This window comes from Fundulus heteroclitus, unplaced genomic scaffold (genome assembly GCF_011125445.2).
Source record: "Fundulus heteroclitus isolate FHET01 unplaced genomic scaffold, MU-UCD_Fhet_4.1 scaffold_114, whole genome shotgun sequence".
Taxonomy (NCBI): Eukaryota; Metazoa; Chordata; class Actinopteri; order Cyprinodontiformes; family Fundulidae; genus Fundulus; species Fundulus heteroclitus.
Genome location: NW_023396527.1, coordinates 431,051 through 449,220, shown reverse-complemented (window position 1 = coordinate 449,220; position 18,170 = coordinate 431,051). Strand labels below are relative to the sequence as shown.

Genomic DNA, 18,170 nt, shown 5'->3' with positions numbered 1-18,170 from the left:
TTTGTTTTGCTATATATTTAACCAATTAAAAGAGCCTTTAATCTGATAATTGGACCAAATAGGGTTCACTGGAAGTTCCTGGATCTGGTCCGTTCCAGGAACAAATTTCGTCGGTGCCAAGTCTGTATTAAGACAGCTGTACCAGGTCCTGGATTCTCAAGACAAAGGTGCAATGGAGGAGATGTCAGCTCAAAAAGGCAGCCAATGGGAGTGGAGAATTAATCCAGCACATCAGAACATGTGACTTCACAAGCTATCCTTCTAAAAGACTCAGAGAGATGCAGCATCATGTCAACAGGTTCTGGAGATCATGGAGCCAGCTTTGCAGCCCAAACTTAATTGTGAGAAGCAAATGGCACACGTCACATCTAAATGTCACAGCTGGTGATAATTGTTTGGCTATGTGACCAAAATGTGGTGCAGGGCCAATTCAAGTTAGGACGGGTTGTGAGTGTTAACCCAGATGCTAAGTGCATTGTGGGGGATGTGAATGTCAAAGTGGTCCAAGGCTCCTGCCTTCCTGTGACAAGACTCATACCAATCCAGCCTTTGTCTGGAGTCCTGAAAGAACCTGCACAAACTACTGTCCTGCACAGAGACGTTAGCAGAGTGGTTGAATTTCCATAAAACAACCACAGAAGTTCTATACTTCTTCATGCAGGAAAAAGCAACAATAAAGGCAGAGGTGTGTTGGTTCTGACTGTTCTGAGCGCACACAATGGACCTGCAGCTGGTTCTGAGATGGTAGAGAACTCCTGCTGTTGCTGTGGAGAGGAAATGATGATCATCCCAAAATGTTCTGTTCTGCAGCGCTGCAGCTCCATCCTCCACATGCAGACGCTGTAAATTCATGAGTTTAGATGGACGCTGATCAGATTATGGATCATAAACCAGCCTTCTCAGTTTAATCCTGATGGTCATAATCTGTTGATTAAGGTTTAATTCTGAGTTAAGGTACTGTATGGGAGAGAGGAGGAAGGCCTTAAAGTAACTTTTCAAGAATCAAGAGTCTTTATTGTTTTTATGTAACCATAATGAAATATTGGTGAGACACTCAGAATGATAAGAGGCAGACCCAAATTAAAAACACTTACAGAAAAATGAGACATAAGCATTCCTAAAGGACACTCTCAAAAATGTTAAAACTATCAGAAAAATAAAAAGTATTAAATATCTAAAACCCTTTTTGACTTCAAATTCTGAAAAACTTACAGAATAAATGTTCTAAAATATGCAGAAGGACAAATGTAGCATGTAGTATTTACATAAATGCAGCTTGTGCTGAAACAGTCTATAAATGGCTGCTGGTTTATTTAATATTCAGAAGTGCTGCTTTTGCTCTGCTTTCATTGTTAGGACCAATTATTTCTCCAAGGTGCACAATGGTGAGATTCAGCCAAAGCACATTTAACAGCGGTTATCTCCTCTGTGAAGAAAAGTCAAACTAAGGGGTTTTTGTGGTCTCCACAGATGAGTTCAGACTTTCAGGATGAAAGCTGAAGACGTCTCCCTCTGCTGCTGTTCCTGCATCCGTCTCTAAGGCTCCAAGCCCACTTCCTGTTGCTGGTTCTGCCCGTACGCTCTGTGTTCCCTCATCATGTTCAGGTTCCTCTAGTTGGCTCAACTAACCTCCTTCACTCTGCTGAAGACCAACAAAACTCACTTTTTACCTGTTTTATTTTCTAGGATGAAATGTGACTCTGCATGCCGTGCTGGCCTTTAAATGTTTACCTCTGAGGTTCTGGACTAGTCCAAAAAGAAAACCTATTTCTATTTATGTAAACATGAAGTAATATACTGAGGAAAAATAAAGTCTTTTTCTGTAAGAACCGGGCTCCTGGTGGTTTGAAGAGCTTCAGTGGCTTCATGAAGCAGAGCCGTGTGAGGAGACTCTGCAGGTGATGATCTGTGGAGCAGAACCAAGAGCCTTCAGACCAACAAACCACCTCCTGATCAGCCCTCTGCCTCAGCTGGAGCTTCAGCTTCTGCCTCATTCCTGGAGTTTTTCTTTTTTTTGACCAAAATCTGTCATTTTTATGGGACAAATGGAGCCTGAGAACCCTTTCTGGTGTGATGGGTGGTGGCTCAGAGGAGTAAGAAGTGAGCTACAGAGTCACAGGTTGCAGGTTCACCTCCTGGACTAGACCACTTTTACCTCCATTTTCCCTCTATTGGAAGCAAAAAGCAGCAAGATGCCCTCTGGAGTTGAACCTGCAACCTTTAGGTAACAGTAAGCCAACCAGCATGTCTTCTTACTCCCTGAGCTACTCGCTTATCTACAAAAATATCCATGTTTCTCGTATTTAACTTAAATTTTAGGGTATTTGGGCGTAAAGAGGCGTTGACATCCCAAAGCTTGGTCTCCTCCTGGAAAACAGCCCAGCAGGTCCAACCAGAACTCTGAGCAGCTGGGTTCTGCTCCACAGCTTCTGCTCTGGCTTCACTTCAGAAGCCAGTTCCTCCTCAGAACATGAAAAACTGTTTTGTTTTTTTTTCATTTCTCCCAGTCTGTCCTCACATGCTGGAAATGGTCCATGCTTTAAAATGATCAGTTTAACTCTTAAAATCTTTCCATCCAGTACTTTGTGTTTGAAGCCTGGGAAGGTCCAACACCGCCTGGAGCTCTGATTCTGGTCCAGTTCATGAAATACAGATAAAATAGGTGGATATTTGCTACATATTGAAGAGCTACTGACCTGGTGAGGAAACAGACGTGTTGAAGAGGAATAAAAGTCTAATTTAAATCAAGTTACAATAGTTATTTATTTAAAAAAGGTCAACTTTGAATTAGCACTAAAACAAGGGTTCTGAAACTTTTCAGATAACATTAGATAGATAGATAGATAGATAGATAGATAGATAGATAGATAGATAGATAGATAGATAGATAGATAGATAGATAGATATGAATTTTGCGCATCTTGTAAAGTTTCACAAATAGGAAAATATTTAATCTTTTTAGCACATCAGCAGGAAATCATCTCACATCCCACTCTGGAAACCCTGCTCTGAAATATACAACAGGTCCAGTTTTTAATACATTTATATCAACTTAATGCAAATATAAAATAAAGTCCTGGAAGCCAGAAAACTTTTAAAAGTGTTCATCTCTAGCTAAAATAATAACAATAGTAGTAGTTATAATAATAATAATAATAATGAAACTAAAAGTCCTGCAGTTAGTGTTCCATTATTTTATCAGAGTTTTCTCCAGTGTACATAAATATATGTCACTGAGGCGTGGCTCCATAAATACACATGAAGAAGAAGAAGCAGAACAAACACGGTCCATTCAGAAAGCTGCAGCAACACAAACAGAACGTCACACGACTGAAGGAGCTGCAGCTCAGAGCCGCTCTCATCGTCCGTGGCCTCCTGCTGCAGCGCTGGGCTTTATCACCACCAACCCATGGAGAGGCTGCTTCTGACCCGAGGACTGGAACGCTGCACAGCTGGTTCTGCTGGCTTTGGGAACCCAGACAAAGAGGAACACAGGAGAACGTCTGCAGGGCTCTTCAGAAACAAGCCAAGGTAAAAACTATCTGAGTCTGGGGGTCCTGAGAGGAACCAGCCCCCCCCCCCCCCCCACACTGTAGCCAGCCTGTGTGGTTACTGGGTCCCAGTCACCAAAACATGCAGACATCTCACTGATTCTCTGCTGGTGTCCTCGTTTCCCAGTGAAGCAACTAAAGAGTCCCCAGGTTTTAGTCCTGCTGACTTAGTGTGTGGACATTCACCTGCTGCTCCACTTAAAGCCCTGAAGAGCAAGTTTTCATTCTGACTACTGGATCAAATCAAAGGCTTGCTCCATGTGCTTCCTCCATCCAGACCGGTCAGGTCAAAGGTCAGACTGTCAAACAGGAAGTAAAGGCTTCCACTTCCTGTTATAGGGCGGGGCAAAGCAGGCTCTAGCAGCAGGGCTGGATTTGTGGGTAACTGAGGCCAGAACACGTCTCTACAGTCTGTCTGTCCATCTGATCCATGAAGAAACTGAAGCTGACATCAGGGGACACCAGAATCACAGCTTTGTCATCAGAACCTTCACAGTGGAGCAGCTGCTCTTTAGACCAGGCTCTCAGGAGAAACCTGTCTGTCTCTGATGCTTTTACTCTGAATGGAGATCAACAAATGTTGGCTTTTCTTCTTCATTTGCTTGTCTGAGAACTTTACACTTTGAAACCATCATGTCCAACAGTTTATCAGCAACCAGAACTTAGCAGAACCATTTCAGCTTAACTTTGGTTTCATGTTGTAGTGACCATCCAACAGGTCAACACTTGTTTCAAGCTTTTTCTCGTTGCTTTTCCTTGTTAGCTTGTTAGTCTTCAGGAGCCTTCAGAGAAATGAGCCTACAGACCACACAGAATACTTTCTACAGACTGAGCTGTTTGATCACACAGCTGAAACACTTTCCCTCTATGACCAGTCTTTGTTTTCACTAAGTCACTTCACAGCGCTAGACTTTAAGTCATCTGAGCTAAACAAGTGTAAAGTTGCAGGAGGTCTCACATTTAGTGCACATTATTTTACACATTTTATCAGGAGAAACATGAATGAATAATACATGTTAATCTAAAGAGACTCTGCAGCCTGTGGAGGAAAATAAAGAAGGTGCTTAAAGTCTGTGCAGGGTCCCACCTCAGTTACTGTCTGCAACAACTACCCCGTCCACTAGAGGGAGCACTGATACTTCCACCAGCTCTGCTTCAAAGTTAAACAGGAAATAACTGCATTCACTGCTTTTATCAGACTGTCAGATCTGTAAAACAACAAAATAAAGCTATTATTCAACTTGGTTTATTCTTTATCTGTTGGTTAACTTAGCTTTTTGTCTCTGTTCTTGTTATTAAGAATTAGAATATTTATTACAAAAAACAATGATAAATGATAAATTCAGGATGATGGAATCAAGGACTGAGAACATCTAGAGTCTTCATTCAGTTCCTCAACTGACCAAAGAACTAATAATAATGAGTCTTTAGTGTCAATTATGTTCAGTTAGTTAAACAATTTCAGCCATTTCTCTATTGCTTTAATTAAAACCAAGTTGACTTTAGTTGGTAAAGTTTAAAGCAAATTCCCATCAGCTGCTAAACGTCCAGATGTCAGCTCCATTTATCAGATTGAGCCGACAGATCAGAGATCATGAGTGAGAGGCTTTAGGATGCAGCAGAAAGACGTCTGGTTGGATAGCTCAGGGTGTTTGCTCAGATATCAGCACCATGGAGGTCATGAGATCAAGACAGATGAGCTCCTTGTTTTAAATCAACCCAAAACTGAACAATTTGAGAGAAATTTGAACAAGATAGGAAAGAGTTAAACCAGTGTCAGTCAGTAGCTCAGTGTGATAGACTGTAGGCTGGTAATCTAGAAGGTCTGAGTTCAAATTACTATCAGGCTCCTTATTGTTATGAAGAACCTTAGAGTCTGTATTTTGAGGAGTCCAGGATTCTGAATGAAAACTTTAAAAGCACCAAGAGAAGAACACTGAGAGGGGAGTGGACCTGATGGTGCAGTGGAACTGTCTGTGACCAGAAGATACCAGAGGTGGAGGTCCTGGGTTCAACTCCTGCCTGAGCTGTGACCTGGAGAGGTAAGTATGTCTCAGTGTAGGGAGTGGGTGAGGGGGCCGTGTCCCCTCCCCGGCTTCTCAGGAGGTTCATGAAGGGGGTTATGCTCTTTGCAGAGCTGACTTTTTATTGACACCACTAACTTTAAACCTGAAACTGGATCAACCTGACTGGGAATGTGGAGTTACATCAGGAGAACAAGAGGAGAACCTTTGGATCTGAGGAAGACCTTCTGCTTTACTTCTTCAGCTTCTGCATCTTCTCAATTAAAATACTTTCAAAGCTTGATTCAAATCTTATTTTCTTACATGGAAACTCTAAAACAGACCATCCACATTGGTTCAACAGCAGCATCTGATCTGAGCTTCAGCAACAACTTCCAAAACATCTCAGCATCAACATCTGAGTCCAACATGCTAAATTCAGCTGACTTGCTCAAAGGAGTTCAACAAACCTTCAGAAACTCAACATCACCACTGAACCAGAGTCTCTGAAGACAGTCAAACATCTCCAAGCAGGTCAAAGGAGTTAGCATGTTCTGCTCCACATGCTAGCACCAACATGTTGTGAAAGCTCCTCAGCAAACAGACCAACCAGCAAAGCTGAGCTAGAAGAACCTTGGATCTGAATGACCTCTATTAGTGTTTCAATGCAACAAACTGAGATCTGAATCCAACCTCTGAACCAGTCTGACTGAGCCGATCCAGAAGCTGGAGAAGCAAAGCAGCAGCTTCAGGTCTCCTCACATCTAAACCTTCTCCTCTTCTCTCACCATCTGAACTCCACATTCAGTCACATTAACACAGTTACAGGTTTAAAGTCACCGCTGGAGCTCAAAGTGCACTTACCCAAAGGGTTGCTCCATGTGCTTCCTCCATCCAGACCGGGTCAGGTCAAAGGTCAGACTGTCAAACAGGAAGTAAAGGCTTCCACTTCCTGTTATAGGGCGGGGCAAAGCAGGCTCTAGCAGCAGGGCTGGATTTGTGGGTAACTGAGGCCAGAACACGTCTCTACAGTCTGTCTGTCCATCTGATCCATGAAGAAACTGAAGCTGACATCAGGGGACACCAGAATCACAGCTTTGTCATCAGAACCTTCACAGTGGAGCAGCTGCTCTTTAGACCAGGCTCTCAGGAGAAACCTGTCTGTCTCTGATGCTTTTACTCTGAATGGAGATCAAGAAATGTTGGCTTTTCTTCTTCATTTGCTTGTCTGAGAACTTTACACTTTGAAACCATCATGGGTCACAGAGTGAATAGCCTCATGGTGTGGTGGTGATGCTGCTGGTACTAAAACTGAAGGTTCTGAGTTCAAATCCAGCTAATCCTTACAGAGTGTTATTAGAATGATGGTGAATGTGCAAGGGGAACAGGTTAGAGAGGAGGTACTAGTAGTAGTAGTGTTGGTAGTACTGAGAAGGTTCATAGTTGTGAGGGTGCTAGGAGAGCAGGTTAGTGGTGTTCTGAGGGGTCCTGTATCTGGTTCAAATCCTACCTGAGCCTGGAAGAAACCTCCCTCTGTGGTGGGTTGGGGAGGAGAGTGGAGCTGTGTCTGAACTATGTGACTAGAACAACCCACTACAGAGGGAGGTTTGATCCAGGCTCACATCTAGGTGCTAGGAGAACAGGCCAGAGAGTGAATGGTGTAGTGCTGCTGAGAGGGTTATGCAGAAGTTCATAGTGGCATTGGTCATGGTAGAAAGGCTGATGTTCCTAATCCTTAGTGCTCATTTTAGTTGGGGTGGAGAGAGAAATAAAACTTTGTTATGTGGGGTCCAAGGTTAGTTGAGATACAAATGAATAGCTTAATGTTTTGCATAGTCTCATGGTTTGTTCCCTCAATGGTGCTGCATCTGGTTCAGATCCTGCCTGTACTCTGGTCAGGCCTCCCTCTATGGTGCATTGGGGAAGGGACTGTACCCTTCCAAGCCCTGGACATGTAGTTCAGACACAGGCCACTCCCCAACTCACCACAGAGGGAGATTTGATCCAGGCTCAGGCAGGATTCATACCAGATGCAGCACCACTGATGGAACTAACCCTACACCACCTTCCAACATCTGTCTCTCTACAACACCTCACACAGTCTAACTACCACCACTTATTTACACATTTACTTTACTCACCAGCACTCTGATAACACCCTGCACTGATGGAACTAACCCACTACAACACAAGACCTTCCAATATCTGTCTCTATACAACACCACTACACTATACACTGTCTAACTACCACCACTTACTCTCTAACCTGTTCCCCTTGCACATCCACCATCATTCTGATAACACTCTGTAAGGATTAACCAGATTTGAACTCAGGACCTTCAGAACCTTGACTAGCCTTCACATTACCACCAACATCACCACTACACCATGAGACTAATCCCGTCCTGACCTTTTCTCCTAGCGCATTTATTTTTATTTATTTTTCCCCCATCATTCTGATAACAAAAGGATCAGCAGGATTTGAACTCACAACCTTCAGTTTTAGTACCAGCAGCATCACCACCACACCATGAGACTATTCACTCTCTAACCTGTTCTCCTAGCACACTTATTTTTTTCATTTCTTTCCATCATTCTGATAACAAAACTTGGTAAAAATTAGCAGGATTTGAACACAGAACCTTGAATCATCTCATTACAACCAGCAACACCACTATGCCATGAGACCATTCTGCCTCTAAGCTGTTCTCCTAGCGCATTTATTTTTTCTATCACTCTGATAATGAAAAGAACTAGCAGGGTTTGAATTCAGGACCTTCAGTCCCAGTACCACCAACAATGCCACTACACCATGAGAACATTCAAGCACTGAATACTTCTCCTAGCACATTTATTATTTTTCCTCTCTGAAGTTAAAACCTTGCAAGATTAAAGAGGATTTGAACTCAGGACCTTCAGAACTTTGAATAACCATCTCAGTACCACCAACATCACCACTACACCATGAGGTAATTCCCTCTCCTACCTGTTCTCCCAGCGTATTTATATTTTTCATTTCTTTCCATTTTTTTGATAACAAAACTTTTAGCAGGACTTAAACTCAGGTTCTTCAGAACTTTGAATATCAGTCTCTGTAACATCAACAATACCACTACACCATGAGACCTTCCAAGGGCTCACTAGTTCTCCTAGCACACTTTTTCCTTTCTGATGTTAAAACCCTGCAAGACTAAGAAGATTTGAATTCAGGCCCTTCAGAAGATTTGATATCAGTCTCTGTACCATCAGTAACACCAGTACTCCACGAGATCAGAAACATAAAGACTGGGTGTACTACATCAGAATTTAAACTCTGGATCATTGGAACTGCCAGCTAGATTCTCTACCTGCTGACCTACCAAGGAAACTTGGTGGAGTGATGGTCTAGTGGTTAGAGCGTTGTACTTGCATCCCTTAACCCCCGATTACTCCCCAGGTGCTGCACAGGGGCAGCCCACTGCTCCCCATGGGGATGGGTTAAATGCAGGGAACAAGTTTCATTGGGATGTATGTTGCAATGACAATAAAGATTATTATATTAACCTAATAATTTATCACATCACCACTAGACCATGAGACCAATCCCTCTGTGATTTGTTCTCCTAGCGCATTTTTTTTTCACACAATATGTGTTCGCTAACATTGTTAGCTCAATTAAGGCAACGTCAAACCCTGTTTTAGCTCCTGTTAGAGATTAAAAGTCATAGATTGATATCTAGTTCAAGTGAAAGAACTGGCAAACACAAAGTAAGTAAACTTTATTTATATTTTCAAAAATAAATATCAGACAGTGAATTTATTACAGTGTAAAATTACCAAACAGTAACATCACAAGAACAGCTTACAAGGAAAGCATCAAAAATACATAAATTTAACTAAATGCTTGTCTAAATAAAAGTGTCTTCAGCTGCTTTTTAAAGGACTCATTAAACAAAGACTCTCTCAGTAACATCCCTGGATGATGTCACAGCTAGCAGAACGCCAGACCAGATGTACCTACATTATCTTTGCTTTCTTCTATATACTTCTGCACTGATGCTGTCCTACCCGCAAAGACAATCAGAGTGTTTCCTAACCAGAAACCATGGGTGGACAGCTCGGTGCGGCCCCTGGTGAAGACCTGGAATGCAGCGTTCAGATCTGAAGACAAACTGGCCTACAGGAGGGCTAAAAGTGAACTTAAAAAGGCACCCAGAAGGCCAAACAAAGGTACAAGCAGCGCATCGAGGACCACTTCAGCAGACTTCTTGTTAGCACTGCACTCAGCTCTGACACCTGCAGCAGCCCAACACCTATGTTAGAATGCTCTTTGTGGACTTCAGCTCAGCATTCAGCACCGTGCTCCCAGACATGCTGGTTCTGAAGCTCCACAACATTGATTCTCCACACCTCTCTGCTCCTGGATCAGTGACTTCCTCACCAACAGACCCAGGTGGTGAGGATAGGGAACATCTTTTCCACTGATCCTCAGGAACACCACAGGGCTGTGTCCTCAGCCCAGCGCTCTTCACCCTTTTCTCTCAGGACTGTTCTGCTGTCCATCCCACAAACACAGTGGTGAAGTTTGCAGACATCACTGTAGTGGGTCTCATCTCCAACAATGAGACCCACTACACAGATAAGGTTCACAATCTGACATAGTGGTGCTCCAGGATCAATCTGATCTTGAACACGAATAAGGCGAAGGAGGTGTTAATAAATTACAGGAGCATGAAGATCAAACACGTGCCACTCTGAATACATGGAGAGGTGGTGGAGTGTGTGGACAGCATTAGATTCCTTGGCATTCACATCTCCCTTGACCTCTCCTACACAGTGAATACCTCCCACCTGGAGAAGAAGACCCAACAACGGCTCTTCTTCCTCAAAAAATTGAAACGGACCAGACTTTCCACTAAGTTGCTAATTTTTTTTTTTACATTGCTTTCATATAAAGTATTTTATCTATCAGCATAACTATATGGTATGGGAGCTGAAGGAGAGGAAGGACCTAGCACGTGTGGCGAGAACAGCGCAGGGGATTGTGGGATGCCATCTACAGTAGACTCAGTTTATGCAGCATGAGTTCAGAGAAGGGCCAGCCACATCTCCACTGATCCTACGCACCTGGGCAATGCACTGTATTCCCCTCTTCCATCAGGTAAACTCGGGTTATCAGGTAACGTATCAATTCCTGAATTAATTAACTTAGAAACAGCTTCTATCCAAGAGTTGTGAGGGCTATCGCTCCCTTTTGAGACATTTGTGGCCCATCATATTTTACAATCACACTGCTGTTATTGCTGATTTGGACACTGTTATTCTGAGGAGAAATCTAATTGCACATTTCTTTAAATGAAGCCTCAAGATCTCTGCATACAAATTTCCTATGTTTTATCTTTTGTGTGGATTTTCATGTGTGCTTTTAAATATGAGTGGAGGGAAAAAGATTTTCTACACACTTCACAACCAAAGGGTTTATCTTCTGTGTGGATACTCATGTGGCTTTTTAAACGTGAGCGGAGGGAAAATCTTTTTCCACATACATCGCAACCAAAGAACTTCTCTCCTGTGTGAATACTTGTGTGCACTTTTAAATATGAGACCAGCAAAAATCTTTTTCCACACACTTCACAACCAAAGGGTTTATGTCCTGTGTGGATTGTGGTGTGTCTTCTTAAGCTTGAGCCAGAGGAAAATCTTTTTCCACACTCATCACAACCAAAGTGTTTCTCTCCTGTGTGAGTCCTCATATGACTAGTCAAAGCTGCCTTGTTGGAAAATCTTTTACTACATGCATCACAACAAAAGGGTTTCTCTCCTGTGTGAAGTCTCATATGTTGTTTTAAATCTGACTTCCTGGAAAACTGTTTCCCACACTCATCACAACCAAAAGGTTTCTCTTCAGTGTGGATTCGCAGGTGTGTTTTTAAACCTGAACTGAAGGAAAATCTTTTTCCACACTCATCACAACCAAATGGTTTCTCTCCCATGTGCATTTGCATGTGCGTTTTTAAACCTGAACCAAAGGAAAATCTTTTTCCACATATATCGCAACAAAAGGGTTTCTCTCCCGTGTGAATTCTCATGTGTGGTTTTAATTCTGAATTCCTGAAAAATCTTTTCCCACACACATCACAAACAAAACGTTTATCCCCCGTGTGAATTCTCCTGTGTTCTTTTAAACGTGACTCGAGGGAAAATCTTCTCCCACATTCATCACAACTAAAGGGCTTCTCAATTGTGTGGATTTTCATGTGTCTTTTTAAACGTGAGTCAAGAGAAAATCTTTTTCCACAAGATTCACAACCAAAGGGTTTATCTTCTGAATGGATAATCATGTGCCTTTTTAAACGTGAGCTGAGGGAAAACGTTTTTCCACACACATCACATTCAAAGAGCTTTTCTCCTGTGTGAACTCTCATGTGTGCTTTTAAATATGAGCCCAGGGAAAATCTTTTTCCACATGCTTCACAACCAAAGGGTTTATCTTCTGTGTGGATTTTCACGTGTCTTTTTAAACTTGTGTTGAGGAAAAATTGTTTACCACACACATCACAAGCAAAGAGTTTCACTACTTTGTGAATTCTCATATGACTACATAAGGCTGACTTATTAGAAAACCTTTTACTACAGGCCTTACAACCAAAAGGTTTTGACCCGAGGGAAAACCTTTTTCCATAAGTATTACGATCAATAGATTTATCCTTGGTGTGGATTGTTATGTTTGACTTTAGATTTTTTTTCCAATTAAACTTTTTAGTACCAACAACTTTTCTTATTGAATCCACATTTGAGTCACTCTCTTTAATTTTCACTTTTATATAGTCAGCTGAAGTGCTGGATGGAAAATTTCTGACTTCTGTTTGCTGTTGATGCAAGTAAGAAAATATAGGTTTCACTTCCTCCTCTTCACTCTTTATATGAACTACAGTTAATGGAAACGAGGTATCTTTGGTCTCCTCCTTGAAATTCAGTTGCTCTCCTTCCTGGCTGACCCACATTCTTTCACTTTTCTCCTTTATATGACGAATCTCCAGCTCCTGCTGGTCCATAAAAGGCTTCTGTTCTTCAGGAGCCTCTTCTTTAACATCTGCAGCCAACACTGAAACACATTACATGCATTATGAATAACTAGATCTTTACAATGTTACAACGATGAGAAAGATTCAATTTAGAGAAACAAATTTTATCAGCAGCGTAGAGAAAACTGAACCGTAGGAACTGACAGACCTAAAAATAATCACTGGTGTCTTTATTGTCATTCTATTGAGGCAATACAATTATTCTGTTAAAAACATTTAACAGAATGACAAAACATCTTTACTACTTAATGCTTTCACATTTCTTTTATTTATAGATGTATTAAAGATAACTAGTTTTAAGCCTTAAAAGTTCACCTTTTCATACCTAATCACTAAATTCAACAGATTATAATTATTACTAATATAATTAGATTCAATAAAAATGTTATATAGTGTCAATTCACAACATGTCATCTCAAGTCTCTTTCCAAAGTCAGCTTCCATCAGATCCTCCAGGTTGGTGAGAAAGTTTCCTCTCTAAGGAAACCCAGCAGGTTGCATCAAGTCTCTCCAAGCAGCATTCACTCCTCCTGAAAGAGCGTAGAGCCACAGTGGACAGTCGTCTGCATTGTTGATGGCTTTGCAGCAATCCCTCATACTGAGCATGCATGAAGCGACAGTGGAGAGGAAAACTCCCCTTTAACAGGGAGGAGAACCTCCAGCAGAACCAGAACCAGGCTCAGTGTGAACGCTCATCTGCCTCCACCCACTGGGGCTTAGAGAAGACAGAGCAGAGACACAGAAAGCTCAGAAGCTCACATTGACCCAGGAGTACTTTCTATGTTAGAGAAGACAGAGCAGAGACACAGAAAGCTCAGAAGCTCACATTGACCCAGGAGTACTTTCTATGTTAGAGAAGACAGAGCAGAGACACAGAAAGCTCAGAAGCTCACATTGACCCAGGAGTACTTTCTATGTTAGAGAAGACAGAGCAGAGACACAGAAAGCACAGAAGCTCACATTGACCCAGGAGTACTTTCTATGTTAGAGAAGACAGAGCAGAGACACAGAAAGCACAGAAGCTCACATTGACCCAGGAGTACTTTCTATGTTAGAGAAGACAGAGCAGAGACACAGAAAGCTTAGAAGCTCACATTGACCCAGGAGTACTTTCTATGTTAGATGGTAATAGAGGATGATCTGCCTCCCCTGGATGGTCTCACAGCTAACAGAACCTAGGAGTACTTTCTATGTTAGAGAAGACAGAGCAGAGCTGTTGGCCCCTGTCCAGAACCGCCCCTGTGTACTGTTCCAAATTTTCCCCTCAGCTGCAACACTTAAAGCACTCAGGGTTCACGCTGCGTCTTTACGCTGATCTAGCTGCTGGATTTTACCCTCGTGCGCTGCGCCCCCGATGTTACAGGTTACATGTAATGTAATTTTGCACACCTGAATTCAAGCGCAAGGCACCACGCCCACCGAAGCACCGCTGGTTCTGTGTCGTCAAAAACAAAAGAGCATGAAACACAGCTACTGACTCTCCTACTGACTTTAATTGCGACATTTTGGTACGAGTGGAAGGACATTAAACGTAGCGATTCACGTTTTGAAGGCTGGCCGCTGATAAAAGCACCTTGCTCTGAAAGGGGGGGCAGGGGAGGCGCAGTAAGAGCGGTGAAGCACAGAACCGCAGCGCAGGTAGTTAAAAAAATCAGAATAAATAAGAACGAAACTTATAAACAGACTAATTGGCGTTTTAGACTGTATCTGGTTAGCAGATCTGTTTTCTGATCCAGCGTGCAGCCATGACTGGTTCTGAATGTGAAAGAAGCTGAACCAGCACCGCAGAAGGCGGGTCTAGACTGACATCTGGATGGACAGAGCTGTGAACAGATCATATGGGTTTCGTTATTTTTATATTATTTTTATTTTATTTGGTACAAACATTTACTGGCCATTAGCAGGTAGCCCTCTGAAATTCACTCGCCAAACGGGAAATTTACTCGCATTTGGCGACTGTTAATTTCGGACCCTGTTTATAGGCCAAGTTACTGAAAGTTTAAAATGCTCTTCCCAAAGTTAAAATGATTGAACACCGATAAACCTCAGACTGACAGATGTCCGCTTTGCAAGGACCCGCCCTACTCTCCTTCTGATTGGCTAATGCTCCGGCTCTGCCAGGTAACATTGGTTGAGCGCAGCTTCTGCTTAAAATCTTAAATTAAAGAAATCTATACAGAACTTTTTGTGCTTGTTTTCCAAATGACGGAAATCCGTCGCAGCGACAGAGAACTTTAACCCCTGAACTAGAAGCTTTGTCAAAAAGGAAAGTTTTAAGCCTAGTCTTAAAAGTAGACGGGGTGTTTTCTGTAGTTATGCTGCTATAGGCTTAGGCTGCTGGAGGACATCAGGGTCCATTTCTTTCTCTCTGCTGAGTTCTCCTACTGCTCTCCAATTTGCATTGTTTATTGTTATTTCAGCTTTTAACTTTTTGCTCTCTGTCCTTTTTTTCTTCATAGAAGGTACCCCTGGTCTGGCGTTCTGTTAGCTGTGTCATCATCAGGGGAGGCAGATCATCCTCTATTACCATCTACCATAGAAAGTACTCCTGGATCAATGTGAGCTTCTGTGCTTTCTGTGTCTCTGCTCTGTCTTCTCTAACATAGAAAGTACTCCTGGGTCAATGTGAGCTTCTGTGCTTTCTGTGTCTATGCTCTGTCTTCTCTAACATAGAAAGTACTCCTGGGTCAATGTGAGCTTCTGAGCTTTCTGTGTCTCTGCTCTGTCTTCTCTAAGCCCCAGTGGGTGGAGGCAGATGAGCGTTCACACTGAGCCTGGTTCTGGTTCTGCTGGAGGTTCTCCTCCCTGTTAAAGGGGAGTTTTCCTCTCCACTGTTGCTTCATGCATGCTCAGTATGAGGGACTGCTGCAAAGCCATCAACAATGCAGACGACTGTCCACTGTGGCTCTACGCTCTTTCAGGAGGAGTGAATGCTGCTTGAAGAGACTTGATGCAACCTGCTGGGTTTCCTTAGAGAGGAAACTTTCTCACCAACCTGGAGGATCTGATGGAGTCTGACTTTGGAAAGAGCCTTGATGATGAGATGTTTCATGAATTGGAGATATATGAATAAATGGGAATCTGAAACTTTCATGCGTTACTTGGAGATGGAGTGTGTTTAGTGGTTCCCGGTGAAACTATTAGCAGATCAACTTGATCAGAACTGAGAATTGTTTAGGTTGGGATTTGAAAATTTAGCTACAACACAGGACCCAGAAACAAAGTAAAGCAATGGTTACTGTTGATAGGAGCAGCAGTTAATGGAAAGCTGCTATCAGTCTCCTCCTTCACAAGGAGCTGCTCTCCTTCCTGACGGGCCCCGGGTTCCTCCTGTTCCTCCTTTATGTGGAGGGGCTCTGACTCCTGCTGCTCCCCCTCAGGACTCTGTTCTTCAGGAGCCTCTTCTTTAACATCTGCAGCCAACACTGAAACACATTACATGCTTTATCAACAACTAGATCTTTACAATGTTACAACCATGGGAAAGATTCAGTTTAGAGAAAAACATTTGATCAGCAGTGTAGAGAAAACTGAACCTCAGGAACTGACAGTTTCACCCTAGAAATGATCACCGGTAACTTTAGGGTCATTCTGTTGTGGGAATTTAATGTAATTATTCAGATAAAACATTTAATAACTGCTAAATTGGATAGAATATGACAATTAAATAAATACAAGAGATAAAATATGATTAAACATTGATATATAAACATACATTTGATATATAAATACATATTTGTTATATGAATATATATTTGTAGCTGATTAATTAAACATTTATTCAATAATTGTCGTTATTGTTTTGTTGCATTTATTGACAAACAGTTTTCAGACCTCTCAATTTTTATCAAAGTTAAGCATGAGATTATGCGAATTTTTTGGGGGCGGGGCATGATTGGGGCGTAGTTAGACCTAAAAATGATCACCGGTAACTTTTGTGTCATTCTGTTGTGGAAATTTAATGTGATTAACCTGTTAAAACTGTTTAATAACAGCTATTATTGTTTTGTTGCATTTAATGGCACACAGTTTTATATTTTTAGCTTTTTGGCCCGGTATTTATTTAAGTGAGTCATTGATTTTTTTTTGGTATGTATTCTAAATGTTGGCAGGATTGGTCCTCCATACAGCCAGAAGAAAACATGCGACCCTCTTTCTAAACAAGATAAACCAAAAAGCGTTTTTCGGAGGAATTTTTCCAAGCACAAAGTAAAACTTGATGCTGAACGTTGCCACATGCTAAGCTAGCATTAGCACCTCCTAAGCTACATGCTAAGCTAGCATTAGCACCTTTTATGCTACATGCTAAGCTAGCATTAGCACCTCCTAAGCAGAGCTGCAGGCTTAGCCAGTTTTCTGGGGGAAAGCCTGCAACGAGTTGTGATGAAGAGGAGGAATCCATCAGCTGCTGAAAACGGCTCCTAAACTTTAGCTCCATCCACACAGTTAGCATGAAGAAGGAAATCTCCAAACCTGATGGGTGCAGCAGAACTCTGGGCTGGAAAACATCCCCCATCATTGGTGTCTCCTCTGCTGCGTCCTGCCGCTCTTTGAGCTCCTGCTTCCCTCCAGTTTCTCCGCTGTGCCTCCAGCTGCTGGACTTCTTTCCAGACTTCATCACCTGCAGCAGCTGCTGCTCTCTTTCAGCCTCACCAACACTCCCGCTTCTGGCCTCACAGCAACACAAGGACAAAGAACCCGGAAGTGATCAACGTGGCTGCGCTGTTGGGTATGAGGCGCATAAACACGGCCGCCATCTTGGTGAGGTCATCCTGCAAACAGCACCAGGATGCCAGAGGCGGATTCTCAGGATTTCTCACCAATTCGTTTGTAAAACGAAAGATAATTATGTCAAGGGTGTCCCTTTGCTTTAATTTAAATATTGTACTTAAAAATCTAAAATAATAAATACTTACAATAGTTTTTTAGTCATTCTATGAGAATGGGTAAAATTGGACAATGATATTTTCACGTTTTGTACCCAAAAGCATTGTTTATATATATATATATATATATATATATATATATATATATATATATATATATATATATATATATATATATATATATATATATGTGACAGGTTACTTCTCCTGATGACCACAGCTCCACTTTATTGAGGCTTCATATATATATATATAGATGTCAGACGATGACAGGTGGGTGTTACTGTTTTATTCTTTTCCTGCAACACAGCAGACGACACAGCAGCGGCGTGGGTAAACAGCAGTCTCGCGGGACAATTATGATCCATATAAATCCTCTCGCCGCTGTGGCGTTCAGTAAACAAAACAACAGAAAAATAACCAATTGTGGCCATACAAAACAGAAACAACACAAAATATATACTACAGTGATCGTATATTACCTGCAACACAGCAGACGACACAGCAGCGGCGTGGGTAAACAGCAGTCTCGCGGGACAATTATGATCTAACACGTGAGGCGAAAATAGCATAGAAGCTAAGTTAGCTTCAGCAACAAAGTTTCTAATTAACTAAATACAGGCTCAAAATTTATAGTGAGCGCTAACACAACACACAGAGCAATGC

General features: G+C 42.1%; 1 protein-coding gene and 1 long non-coding RNA gene across 4 annotated transcripts in view; one reads left to right on the top strand and one right to left on the bottom strand.

The window, feature by feature from the left end:
- Positions 1-17,149, bottom strand: part of LOC118558243 (gastrula zinc finger protein XlCGF57.1-like) — a 26,913-nt gene extending 9,764 nt beyond the window's left edge. The window contains exons 1-2 of one of the 3 annotated variants that reach the window (XM_036128737.1): positions 15,858-15,903; positions 9,903-12,638 (exon numbers count right to left, since the gene is read on the bottom strand). In XM_036128737.1, the coding sequence (XP_035984630.1) occupies positions 10,921-12,638; position 15,858 (1,719 nt within the window). In that variant the 5' untranslated portion in view covers positions 15,859-15,903 and the 3' untranslated portion in view covers positions 9,903-10,920. Of the gene's footprint in view, positions 1-9,902; positions 12,639-15,857; positions 15,914-17,091 lie in introns of those variants that run through there. The other 2 variants (XR_004928253.1, XR_004928252.1) reach the window with 2 other exon arrangements.
- On the top strand, positions 117-1,829 carry LOC118558252. Its single transcript, XR_004928261.1, has 2 exons — positions 117-1,605; positions 1,687-1,829. It is a non-coding gene; the product is annotated as an uncharacterized LOC118558252 (long non-coding RNA).
- Positions 17,150-18,170: the final 1,021 nt, after the last annotated feature.